Source organism: Dermacentor albipictus, chromosome 1 (genome assembly GCF_038994185.2).
Source record: "Dermacentor albipictus isolate Rhodes 1998 colony chromosome 1, USDA_Dalb.pri_finalv2, whole genome shotgun sequence".
NCBI lineage: Eukaryota > Metazoa > Arthropoda > Arachnida > Ixodida > Ixodidae > Dermacentor > Dermacentor albipictus.
This window is the reverse complement of record NC_091821.1, coordinates 23,182,294-23,194,908: the sequence shown is the minus strand read 5'-3', so window position 1 is coordinate 23,194,908 and position 12,615 is coordinate 23,182,294. Positions and strand designations below refer to the sequence as shown.

At 47.8% G+C, this 12,615-nt stretch overlaps 1 protein-coding gene and 1 long non-coding RNA gene across 4 annotated transcripts in view; one reads left to right on the top strand and one right to left on the bottom strand.

The window, feature by feature from the left end:
* Positions 1 to 12,615, bottom strand: part of Cad88C (cadherin 88C) — a 164,722-nt gene that overhangs the window by 23,404 nt on the left and 128,703 nt on the right. For all 3 annotated transcript variants that reach the window (XM_065454720.1, XM_065454722.1, XM_065454721.2), the window contains exons 14-22: positions 12,104 to 12,268; positions 11,213 to 11,289; positions 9,845 to 10,097; positions 5,804 to 6,725; positions 5,031 to 5,240; positions 4,053 to 4,366; positions 3,445 to 3,570; positions 2,202 to 2,388; positions 403 to 626 (exon numbers count right to left, since the gene is read on the bottom strand). In XM_065454720.1, the coding sequence (XP_065310792.1) occupies positions 403 to 626; positions 2,202 to 2,388; positions 3,445 to 3,570; positions 4,053 to 4,366; positions 5,031 to 5,240; positions 5,804 to 6,725; positions 9,845 to 10,097; positions 11,213 to 11,289; positions 12,104 to 12,268 (2,478 nt within the window). The remainder of the gene's footprint in view (positions 1 to 402; positions 627 to 2,201; positions 2,389 to 3,444; positions 3,571 to 4,052; positions 4,367 to 5,030; positions 5,241 to 5,803; positions 6,726 to 9,844; positions 10,098 to 11,212; positions 11,290 to 12,103; positions 12,269 to 12,615) is intronic.
* The window catches only part of LOC135920472 (uncharacterized), a 252,501-nt gene that overhangs the window by 111,260 nt on the left and 128,626 nt on the right, over positions 1 to 12,615 (top strand). The gene's annotated exons all lie outside the window — the stretch shown is intronic.

Below are 12,615 nucleotides of genomic sequence, written 5' to 3'. Positions count from 1 at the left end.
AATAAAGATGAAATTTTGCGATACCATCCTTCATATTGTAGCATCAGCCAATAACGCCCAACTAAGATAGCTCCCTTGTTAAACTTGCTATGTTAATGACGGGCACGGCGTCTAAATATCATCCCACCTTTCTCTCTGTTCTTGCTAACACCACGTTTCACTTTTCCAAAGTAAGAGATGTACGTTAACGTGATTGTGAAACCTGAGTGATTAAATGTACTGCACGTTAAGTGCAATAGGTGGTGCAACTGTGGGTGAAGGCACAGTGCCTCTGTGCCATACACTACTGGCTCGTAATGGAGCGCAAAATTAAGAAGTGAAACACACATATTTCGTGGTATCACATGAGTCCATGCTGGAGTTTTACACGATGGCACAGGCATGTCAGGAGGTTATGATCACCTCGGGAATCCGAATGGTGTGGTTCTGCGGCGGCCTGACGAACACCGGGCTGTGGTCGTTGACGTCGGATACGCAGACGCTGAACATCTGCACCGAAGAGCGTGGCGGCAGGCCCTGGTCCTGCGCCCGCAGCACCACCGTCGCGTTGCCCACACGACCCCGGAGCGAGAAGCGTGTTGACACACGGGCTGTGTTGTCTGGCAAAGACTCCACCTCGAACAGATCTGTGCACCGCGGATGACCACAAAAATTGAGCGCAGCAGGCGAAAAGCACAGCTTTGACTGATGTGCCGGCATGTATGTAACTAATACTGAAGCTTCTACTTAATCACTGATGTAAACTGCGAAAACGTGCCTACCACAGAATCGTGTATTCTAAAACTGTAGCTCACGAACAGAAAAATGTAAGTCGAAGAAAAGCTTAATCCCAAGGCCGCAGTTGAGATCACCCCGGTGGTTCCTTACGTTAAGCATAAAATTCAGGAGTTCATTGAAATTAGATCTCATATTTACGCGTGGTTTCTTGTGTGCTTCCTTTCATCACTTTAGCGCATGTAGGCAGGCACCCGATGGCTGTTGGCGCAGTAGGTTGAGCGATGAACGGGTAATTGCGTGGGCACAAGTTCAATAGCGACTGATATTCCTTTGATTGTGTATGTTATTTATTAACAAGCACCTATAGCGCTTACATGATAACAATCGAAGCTTACCAACATAGGCGATAATAATTCAGTAATTGGCAGATTCTTCCAAAACTACGAAGGACACTGTTGGGGGACGTCGCAGGGGAGGAATCTCGAATAATTTATATCACTAGCACTCCTTAACATGCAAATAAACCTCGATGTCCAAACTGTTTTCCACTCTCCCCACAGGAACAGGGCCGAGCATCGAACTCGCGATGCAGCAGGATGTGATAGCCATCAAGTCATCGCGAAGGTTATGCATTAGTACTTCCAAAGTTCAGCGATTGCCTTTCACAGAAAAGAGCACTGAAGTGGGCTTCTCCTCATGTTGACCATTACGGTGGGAAAGCCACCAGTAACGAACACGTTTCACAGGTTTATTTCAGTTCACCTCAGAGGCAAGGGTAGCCTTCGAAATGCGCCTCAAGAATCGCATGTGACGGTGAAACTGCCTTTTCCCCATTGTACCTCACCATTTGCTGTATGCAGCATCACAATGTACAACTACAACCTAGGCACTGCTCGGTGAAGTGGATGACGCGCTTCCAGATCATTTTGAATCTCCAGTCTAAAATTTTGAGCCTCATGTTTACTTTACGCCCTAAACCGCTGCAGCTCGTGAACATGCAGGTAGACACCGCATTGAGAGCGCAGCTTAAACTCTATCCGCTACACATACGTTTTGTGAAAAACGGAACACGATGTCGTGGCACGAGCTCTGATACCCACGCGCCCAAATGTTTCCAATTCGTGGGCAGTCTCCTGAGAAACAATCTGATCCATTAAAGCGTGCTTCTCCCCACAAAGATACTTTATGTGGGGAAGCCAACATCGACAAGCGCTTTTTTGAGATTATTGAACGAATGTATGGGCAAACAGACACACACACAAAAAGACAGAGTCAAGGCAGCGCTTTGTCCTGTGTCTTTTCTTTGTCCATGTGTTACAGTGTTTGTTACTCTGCTGCCTAAATGAACCACATTGTCGTGATATACGAACTAGAGCTCATTTAATTGTTGAACTTAAGGCAGTGTTATGTATACGATCTCATGATCAACATAAATCTCTTGGAGCTGCGAGCGCCGCTTACAAACTTCGGTCTCGTTCACTTACCGGCTTCGTATCCGGCCTGAATGGTAAACACTATCCTGGCGTTCGGCGTTGTCGGGTCGTCAGCGTCCATGGCTGAAGCCAAGAACACTGTTTCGTGGATGCGAATGAACTCCGTGACCTCCGCACAATGCGTCTGGCGCACGAACACTGGTGCTTCGTCGTTCACGTCCAGTACACGTATACTAATCTGCAGCCAAAAAATATGAAACAATGAAAATACGCACCGTTTAATCGACACTTAGCCGATTAAATTCTGATGAGGATGAAATATTTCTCATTTTTTCATGGCAGTGCTGATGGTTAGATAGACACAACATGCAACGACAACACATACACACACACACAAAGGTGCTGTTATTTGCATCATATGAATACTTGTATGAATAACTCGCAATACGACTTACTCAGTTCTTGTAGTTACACAATGGTGTTAAGAACTACAGAGGTGTAGCTAAAAGTGTCCCTACAGTATTTAGGGATTTAATTTGAAGGCCACTTAATGGTTTGCTACTTGTTGCCTCCTTTAAGAGATCATCATCTACCACCTCTAATGTACTAATAGTGTAAGCACCGTGGGACGCCTTATTTTAGGCATATCACGAAAATCTTCAGCGTTGACTACTCGTTGATATTGTGTACACTCGGACTTCACGCCTCCACTAAGAAGTAGACCTAGCATGCCTTACGCCAGGTTATTTTTTTTATCTTTAACGCGCAAGCGTAGATGCCCCGTCTGTGAAATCGGCTAAATTACGTTTGTCGCCGTGAGGCAAGCGGGCGCCGGAGGAGAAAGGCGCCTGGAGGCGGAGAAGAGAATCACCGCGTTCGCGTCCTTCCCGTTTGTGCTTCGACGCCGCGATGCTCGCTGTGCATGTTCGCGGCGTCTCTTCTTTGCGTGTGTAGCAGTATGCGCTTTCCCTGTGGCACACCAGGCGCGGCACCGTCCAGAACAATGCAGCGTCTGCGACCGAGTTCGTGCCCTCTCCGTTTGTGCATCGACGCCGTGGCGTTCGCTGTGTACGTTCGCGGTGTCCACACGCTTGCGCGAAATCCGCGTTCACAAAGTGAAACGTCATTGTAGGCGTTCCCACTGTTATCTATATATCGACATCGTGCAAATTAATATGACATAGGACCAGGCGAATAATTTGGATTGACAACGTTAGCAACCAATTTACGAATTGTAGAAGAAAAAAACAAAAGGCAGACTATTTCAACCTCATGAACATCGTTCTTTCTTTACCTGCTTAAATGTTCTCCTGCTCTCGTCCGTCCCAAATCCGGCTTCGTAGTTGTCCCATGCTTGAACGATCAGTGAGTATGAGGAAGTTTCTTCTCTGTCCAAAGGCATAGTAACCGTTATCACACCCTGTATGGAGAAAACAGTCCTTCATTATAAACAAGAATAGTCATTTGCAGTCGACCTACTATGCAGTATTTTTGTTCGTTTGTTTGCTTTCGTTGTTTTCTACAGTCAACACTATTTCATTATACACGTTGTCAAAAGAGAAACAGAAAGCCAGTACAACTGCCAAACTGGACACAAACGGAGCAGGTTTTCGCTTGTCTAGGAATGAAAACAAAATATTCAAACGGAGCGCGCTTGTCAAACAAATCTCTGAATTGTAGCTTCAGAAAAACCTCGCGGTGAAGCTTACCGACAGTGTGCCCGCGGCATGTAGCCAGGATGAAATACTAAATCATCAGGTTGATTGGAGAAGTGCTGCAGGCGTCGGGAATGAGGCGTCGTGACGCCTCATTAAGAATTCGAGCGTAATTAAGAACGCGAGCGTGGATACAGAACGCATGAAGTGGCGAGAGGATAAACGGCGCAGGCGGCCGTGCACTCACCGTGTCTCTGTCAATCTTGAACTTTCCGTCGGTGCCGGCAGCGTCCAAGGCGTACGTGATGCGGCCGTACTCGCCGACGTCGGCGTCCACCGCCTGCACGGCTGCCACTGAGGCACCCACAGGGGCGTCCTCCGAGACAGCGAACTCGGAGGGGCCAGGCCGGAAGATGGGGTTGTTGTCGTTCTCGTCCAGTACCTGTATCTGCAGCTCAGTGGCTCCAGACAATGGAGGCACGCCCGAGTCGGTCGCCTTCAGCGTCACGTTTATCCAGCTATATGCCTCACGGTCGATCTTGTCTGCCACGGTCACCTCACCTATGAAGGTGGAAGGGATGCGGTCATGACTCCGAGCAGTGTGTCAGACTCTTTGTGTTTTTTTTTCCTTTTTTTTCTTTGCATGGGGCTTGTGGCAATATGTATTCCTCAAAACAGGATTTCAATAGAAGCCTCTAGGTATAGCGCCTGCCATACGGTTCCCGCAAATAAGTGCCGCATTCTGTAGCGAACGAGGAGAAAGTGGATTAACCGAGGGGCCCGATTTCTATTACTCATATCATAAGAAGCCAACAAACCCTGACACCAAGGACAACATAGGGGAAATTACTTGTGCTTGATAAACGAAATAAAGCATCGATAAATTAATGGAAATGAAAGTGGATGAAGAAACAACTCGCCGCAGGTGGGGAACGACCCCCACAACCCCACACCTCTAGCTTGTATAAAATATACGTTATGCGGACTCTTTAAATAAATGTGTTCTAAGACGGCACAGCAGCACATTTTCTTACAGTTTAAACTTTTTCTGACCCTACCATACATAATTCCTATTCAACAAGTAAAAATTGCAGTTATCTCATCCAGTTCATTACGAATTCCTAGCAGTATGGCTGATCCGTCCTTATTGGCTGTGCACCTCGTTTGAGCGTTAGTTATAATATTGAATCAGGTGAGAGAAAAAAAAGCTGAAGACAACACGTACCTGTTTTGCGGTCAATTCCTATTAGTGCGAGGTATTCCATCTTCCCTTCCAAAGAATAATATACCGTCCTGTTCTTGTCCGCGTCTATCGCTCTGGCGGTGACGATTGGTGCGCCAACCATTGAGTTTTCAGTGACTGTTTGGCGGTAGAAAGACTTCTTGAAGCTTGGTCTGTTGTCGTTGACGTCGACTACGTTGACAGTAAGTGTTGCTGCAATAAAAACGATACGTGCAGTAAATATGAGTTCATCCGTTGTAAGCAATTGTGTAAGGAAAGGAAGCGACATAAGCAAATGACGTGATAGCAGCGCCCTAACAAACGTATACCATGGACTGAATAAATGAAGCACGGCTTCACAGAATTTTGACTGCGCTAGCCATGCTGTATAAGCACATTTACGTGAATTTTCGGCCACAAATCTAAACATTATTCTGTCAACTGCAGACTGAGTTGCAGTCCACAGCTCAGTTTCTCATATTGACTGATGGTCTTCACGATGAAATTCGGAGCTATTTATTCGAGAACCTAACCAATTAAACTGGAAACCAGTTAGATATATTTAAATATACGTCTGATGCTGTTGACCTTTGCTTGTAAATTACGAAAAAAAAATTTCATCAGCGATCAGCGTCAGTGGTAAAAACCCCTGCTAATTATTACGTTTCATACAACGAAGGAAAGGGTGCGTTATCACTCACTGTTATCACACTGGCACTGATTTTCTGAAATGAGGCGAATGCGCACCAGTTGCTAAGCAGCCTTACAGCACTCACCTGTCGCCGTTTGCCCCGGTGTGGCCGCGGCCATGTCCTCGACCTTGACGCACAGCTTTATGGACTCCGTCACCTCCCGGTCAATGTTAGACTTGACCATGACTTTCCCTTCGATGTTGTTTATCTCAAAGCTGTGCTCAGCATCGAATTCGCTTACGAGGACGCCGTCTTCGTTCCGTGCCTCGCTGGCAGTTCCATGACACAACGAGTACCTGAGCATGGGCCGATCGTCCTGGTCGGTGGCGCGAACCATGGCCACAGTATGACCCGGAACGCTGTTCTCCACTAGGTTCACGGTGCCAGGTTCCTCGAACCTGGGTGCCTTGTTGTTGACGTCGATGATGGAGATGTTGACGGTAACCATCGAAGATTTCTGCTGTTCCCCGAGGCCACCATCGAGAGCCAGGATCTGCAGGCTGTAGAGTACTGACTTGGGAAACGTCCTATCCGGGTCCATATTGGCACCGGGCGCCACGGAGATGACACCTGTCAGGGCATCGATGACGAACTTATCCTGTGCGCCATTCTGAATTCGGTAGACAACCTTGCTGTTGCTGGGCGAGTGATCACGGTCCTCAGCGAGCACCCGGACCACGGCTGTGCCTTCCTGGATGTCCTCTGGAATGGCCTTGGACACGAAGTCTGTGGGAAACTCGGGAGCGTGGTCGTTGACGTCTTGCACGTAGACGACCACAGTAACGTTGCTCGAGAGCGACGGTCTACCCATGTCGTAGGCGCGAACGAGAAGGTTAAACGTTCGCACATCACCCCTGGGTTGCGCGATCCGCTCGAAGTCCAGCGGCAACCTAGGCTTGATGCGCCCCTTGACCTCGTCGATGGTGAAGTTGTTGTCAGGGTCCCCGTGTACTATTTGGTAGCGGACCTGACTGTTGGGGCCGCCAGCTTGGTCGGCGTCTAGAGCCTGCACAATGTTCAGTAACACGTCAGGGGCTTGGACGCTGCAGTTGAGTACACGTACTGATATGCTCGAGGAAATGGGTGATGTTGCGACCGATTATTTATCACAATGTGCTAACCTTTTACCGCTAAGGCTACACTATCTCGACAGTAGAGCCACGACATTTTCACTATTCTTTCTATATGAACGAACAATGAGTGACAGCGGCGCCAGCCACTTAAGGAATGCAGATCATACTTCATCATTGTACTAGAACCACACGAAAGACAATTTTTCAGACCTGCGATGGTTGATGGCTTTTCCCTGAATATATACGGTGTCCTGAACTAAAAAATACAGTACAAAAGGTAACACAATTCTGGTATAAATTATCTTCATGTCTGAAAAAAAAACTTGAGCACATGATTGTTTAGGTAGATAATAAATTTAACAAAGCCAAGGATAACAAGTTTTTTTTTGTGTGCAGCTACCACCAGCTCCAAGAAAAAAATGGAATAGGCTGTATAACACTATCAGTACCTGCAAAATCATTCAAATTTTTTTTTTGGTCCAAAAGAAACTATGGCAGAAGTCTTTAACCCGCTGCGCCCACAAAAAGAAATCACCGCCCAAGCACTCCGTACACATGGTTAACCAGCTAAGCTGAAACGTGTGGCCTCGGTGTTTATCACTGGATTAATTCGGACGGTTCGTTAAACGACGGCTTGTTGGACTGCCGGATCCTCGGTGCACAATTGCTGCTCGCGCTCGGCTACACGAGCCTGTTCTTGTGCCCGGGCTGCAGCATCGGCACGGCTTAGACAAGCTTGTCCCCGGTTCTACCCATGCAGTTGCTGATCGAAAGCTGCCTGTTCCTCGGGAATACGTATAACGCGTGGCCTACCCATTTCGGAGTCGGAAAGAAACTGCTACAAGCGCGCTCGGCTGCGACGGAGAGCAACGACGTCACTACTGGCGCAACCAATCGCGCGCCTCTCTTTTTTTTCGCGCACGCGCATGGGGTTGCGCCGGAGGAGTTTTCAGCGTACAGGCGACAAACGGACGGACGGACGAATCGGCTAGCCATATACAGCTTCGCTGTAGTAACCTTGACTGATAACTAGCTGACAGCATTCGTAGTAACAGGAATCAATAAACAAAATGCAAAGCCTGCAATGGAGCCCCGCGCAAACAAACATGCCATTGCTATGGGCAGATATTCTGTTGGCAAAGACAATGTCACATGAGCACCTATGACAGGTTTTGTCATAGGTACTGACACTGACAGCTGACATAACACCCTAGGGTAAAGTTAATTATTAGCTGCTGTTTACTTTATTGAAGGCTCTGGTGACAGGCGATGGCATACGGCCCGAGCGGAGGCAGCGTACAAGCGTTGAGTGTTCTTCGTTTTTTGAAGTGTGTGTGTGTACTGTGTACGCAAATGAAGTAATGGTAATTATAATTAAACTAAAGAGAAAATGCGAAGCGCGATTATCTTAAGGTTGCATAAGAGTTACAGACGACTGCATCCAGCGATCGCTAATGTTCGCGACACGGTACTAGATTCGCGCCTGGACAAATATTTTTACACTCGGTTCTAGAAAAAATGGCTTTGCCGTACCATGACAACAATTGTTGCGCAGTGCTTTGTGCAACCTAGAAGTCGCAAAGCCCACAGATTGGCGTTGTTTTTGCACATTTATTGTTCTCCCTCGGTCACTCTCCTGTGAACTCACCGCCGCCTCACTACTTTCAATTTGACACTTCACAGAAGAAAAGTTTTGGGGACAATTCGTGTTTCTATGAGAAGCTAACAGCCTCATTTCTTCGTCCCTCCTGTCTCATTTTGCTCAAGCAAGCAGGAAAGTCAAGTCTGAAGGCGGCTCTTTAACACCAGAAAGTACCGGTCTATTCGCAGTTTTTATTAACCAGACATGGAATATATCCGGACGCAGTTGGAAATGCAAAGGCACATTCTGTCAATACTTACTTGACGCGTCAATTGTAGCCTGCTCAGGCATGAACGCCCCACTTTGACGAAACAGAACTCATCAATAATAATAATAATAATAATAATAATAATAATAATAATAATAATAATAATAATACCTCAATGAATCGCACCATTTTGTGTGTCTCTGTTGAATGTACACGTAGTTAGACTATAGCGAATTTTAGCTCTTCTCGTGTCGAACTACGTACACCCTTGAGCAAAAGTACTCGGATCACAGACTTGCCGAAAAAAACACTGAATTTTTTCGTAATTCAGACGAACAAGCTGAAATTGATAAGTGCACTGGAAAGTTCGCTATGTTAAGTTTCGTGAGGCTGTGGCCTCATGGGAAACCCACTAGCCCAAACCATCACCTTTTTAAGTTAAGTTTCGGCTGCAGTCCTCAGTTTCAAGTTACATTCATTCATGGTTGGAGAAAAATGTCAGCTTTCTCGCGGAATGTCTGTTCCGTTATCTTTACTGAGGGACGTGCATGAATCATGCAATAAGATCCTTACGAATACGCGCTTGCAATGCTACGAGTATCCGTTAGATCGGGGAACCGTTAATCTTTTGCTTTTTGAACTCGTGGCTCACATTATACGGAGATTATTTAGGGGCATCTTAAGGAGTCCCTAATGGTCAAAATAAATTCCGAGTACCTCACTACGGCGTGCCTCATAACCAGAATGTGGTTCAATTTGGCGCGTCAAACTGCTTAACATAGCTTTTCTTTAAAGAGCGTAGGTTTGGGCATGTTGGTATTCCATAACTCCTACGTTTTTAGCCCACGAAAAGGGACGAGAGACGTCCGCGTCGTACATCTGTCTCTCGTCCCTTTTCGTGTGCTAAAAACAAAAGTTATAGCTTTTATTTACTACGTGGATTATACCTGAAGCTAACATTACTCACGAAATTTTGTTCCAACTCCGCTTAACTGTGCCAAATATAGAAAAGAAAGCACACTTCCATGCGATAGAATGTACAAGCTACACCCAAAGGCTTTCAGAAAGTTCGCGTGCCTTTCCGCAGCGCCCCCTCCCGATGCATCAGCCCACGCTATACTTTCCTGCAGTTGGCATGGACGATTTTTTTTTTCGACCAACTTTCCATCACGCCCGAGCGGAGCGCGTCGTCGCATGCTCACCATGACGACGAGCGGAGTGCGGAAGTCCAGCGCGTTCTCGCGTATGCGGGCCTCGTAGGAAGGCAGCACGAAGGCCGGCGCGTTGTCGTTGATGTCCTCGAGCACCAGGTGCAGCTGGACGGTGTTGCGGTTGCCGCGGCCGTTCTCGTCGCGCGCCTCCACCGTAAGGAAGTGCTCGGGCGCAGTCTCGCGGTCCAGGCCGTGCGCCGACGTGGCCACCACCACCTTGCCCGTCTCCGGGTCCAGCCGCAGCCTGCGCAAGCCACGCCGCGAGAAGTTCAGGTGGTGTCCGCACTTTTGCTCTCCGAGCCATCGAGCCACCTCGAGACACGGCGGGCCGGTGTTCGTTCAGGTGCCATTGCTCAGTAAAAATTATTCAGAGCAACCGGCGTTAAGCTAAGTGCACGCCTCCAGCTTTCCGCCTATGCGAAGCAACTAAAAAAACACGTTTCAGAGTGTCCCAGTCGGCACACGACATGTGAAATGTCGGTCACGGCTAACCGTAGGCTCATGTTTGGAGCACCATTTCGCGCATTTCCTTCGTGGACAGTGCGCAAGACAACCGTGGTGAGCAAAAGGCTCTGCTCAGCAAAAAAAAAGTATGGGGCATTTGTAAGAGCTTACGAGAGTGTAAATTAAACAGCCAGTGCACCAGCTACGGTGAAGTTTTACTTTGGGGCTATTACTGCACATAGAAAACGTCACCTCAATGTTTACCGCGAGTAATTTTTGCCGTCACCTGTAGCGGTAGGCTGTATGCCCATGCCTGAGCCCAAGCGCTCGTGTACGCGCAAAAGTTTTATGCGGGCAACTTGAACTTTTGCTATAAGCAAATTTCAATGAACCATGTAAGAATTTGCGTTCACGATACAACCTTTGCAACCAACCGAGATTCGACCGCGCGCTGGAGTCGACTGAGCCAAACCGAATGGGAGTACGGTCTTACTCGAATAGATTCGGTGTAACTCCCCACGGACGCATTGTTCATGGCTTAGATCTCAAACTTCCACTGACAGGCAGTGGTTCGTATACATTACACACAACTACCAGCCGAGATCACTGTGCCCAGAGGTCGCCCGGAGGTTGCACGCGATCGAAAAATCGCACTACACTGAGACGACGTACGAAAAGGGCTGGACACTTTAAAAGGCCAACGCGGTCCTCGTTCTTGAGATTCGTTGTCCACTGTAACTGCTGTAAGCCACTGCGTCGCGCCCGTTTCTCCTCAAGTGAACAGTATCGCTGCGATCATAGTGACCCCACAGCTCGTTTTGTTTAGCCACGGTGCATCTCAAGCACACGCTGCGCTCGTTGTGGCTTTGTTTACGACGTCGCACACAAAAGCCGCCACAATGCGCGCTTGCTTACTTGTCGGCTATTTGACCCCGGATGCTGGTGTAACGGATTCCAGCGGTGCCGTAAATTTCCGAGTCGGCATCTTCAGCCTGCAAGAGAGATACGACGGAACCATGAGTAAGGCATCTACGCATGCGCATATACCCCAGTGCCTTCGCTCGCAGAAATGGCGGCATCTGGAGCATGTTGAAAAGTGAGGCTTGCGAAAATGTCACCGCAAAATAGGTTATATATATTTGATAAGCAAGCAGTACAAAATAAAAAAAAGAAAAGATATTAGGAGGTGCTTTATCTGCATCACAATTCCTTCGTGCCCGTGTAACTCAAGAACGTGCGTGCTTGCTTGAGCAATTTTGATGACGCGAAATCCTCGTTTTGCCTTCTGCGACACTCTGGGACATGCTTCACAAAAAAATGAGAACTCAAAAAAATACGCATGCGACGTCAGCATTATTCAGCAAGGTGAGAAAATTGAGGGCATATATAAAGTAATTTGAAAAAAAAAACTGCACGTTCACCTTGAATATCGTTGACATTCATACGCCAGTCTTTGTAAATCACTTAAAAGGAAAGCCCTCAAGCTCAGCCCGTTCGGCCGATTCCGCAGTGGAATACGATTTGCGTGATTATTCTCCTATACGTCCCACTTACGTCAAAACGCAGTCATTCCACTCCCGCGAAATGTGAAGACATTCATTGATCAGGGGCCGAATACACTACGCTCTTCGCTCGCAAGAGCTCTCTGCCGTTGGCTGGCAGCGTTCGCTAATAATATGTCCAGCACGATGATTGGATCGAATCCGCTCTTACGAGCAATATTAACGTGAGAGCGTTTTGTGAATGCGGGCCCCGCACGGTTCCCTAGTGTGCACGGGGAGCTTTCGCGCGACTCAGTGTGCTCACCCTGACCACGGCGACCACAGTTCCCGCGGCCGCGTTTTCGGGGATGTTTGCCCGGTACAAGTCCTCGCGGAACACTGGAAAGTTGTCGTTGGCGTCCTTTATGTGCACCGTCACGTCGGCCGTCGACGTCTTGGGCTGGTTGGACACCATCTCCCGCGCCACGATCTGCATGCCGAACGGCGATGAATGCCGCCGCAGTCACGCACGAGCACTCGCTTTCGCGTTTTTGTACTCTACTTAAGTATAGAGTCAGTAACCAGTTCCGCGACACTCGTACACTTTTTCGTGAAACATGCAACTCGTAAAAACACTAGTAAAAAAAATTTGCAATGCAAAGTGCACGCGCAGTGCACGTTGCATGCGTCACCATAAGGCACGGATTGCGCGCGCGCTAGAATCTCAGGTATTGATGTATTTATTTTTGTATTTATTCAAAAATATTGCAGCGCAGAAGACAAGGATACGCACGCAAAGCAAAAAAGGAAAACAAGAGCCGCTAAATACACCTCGAG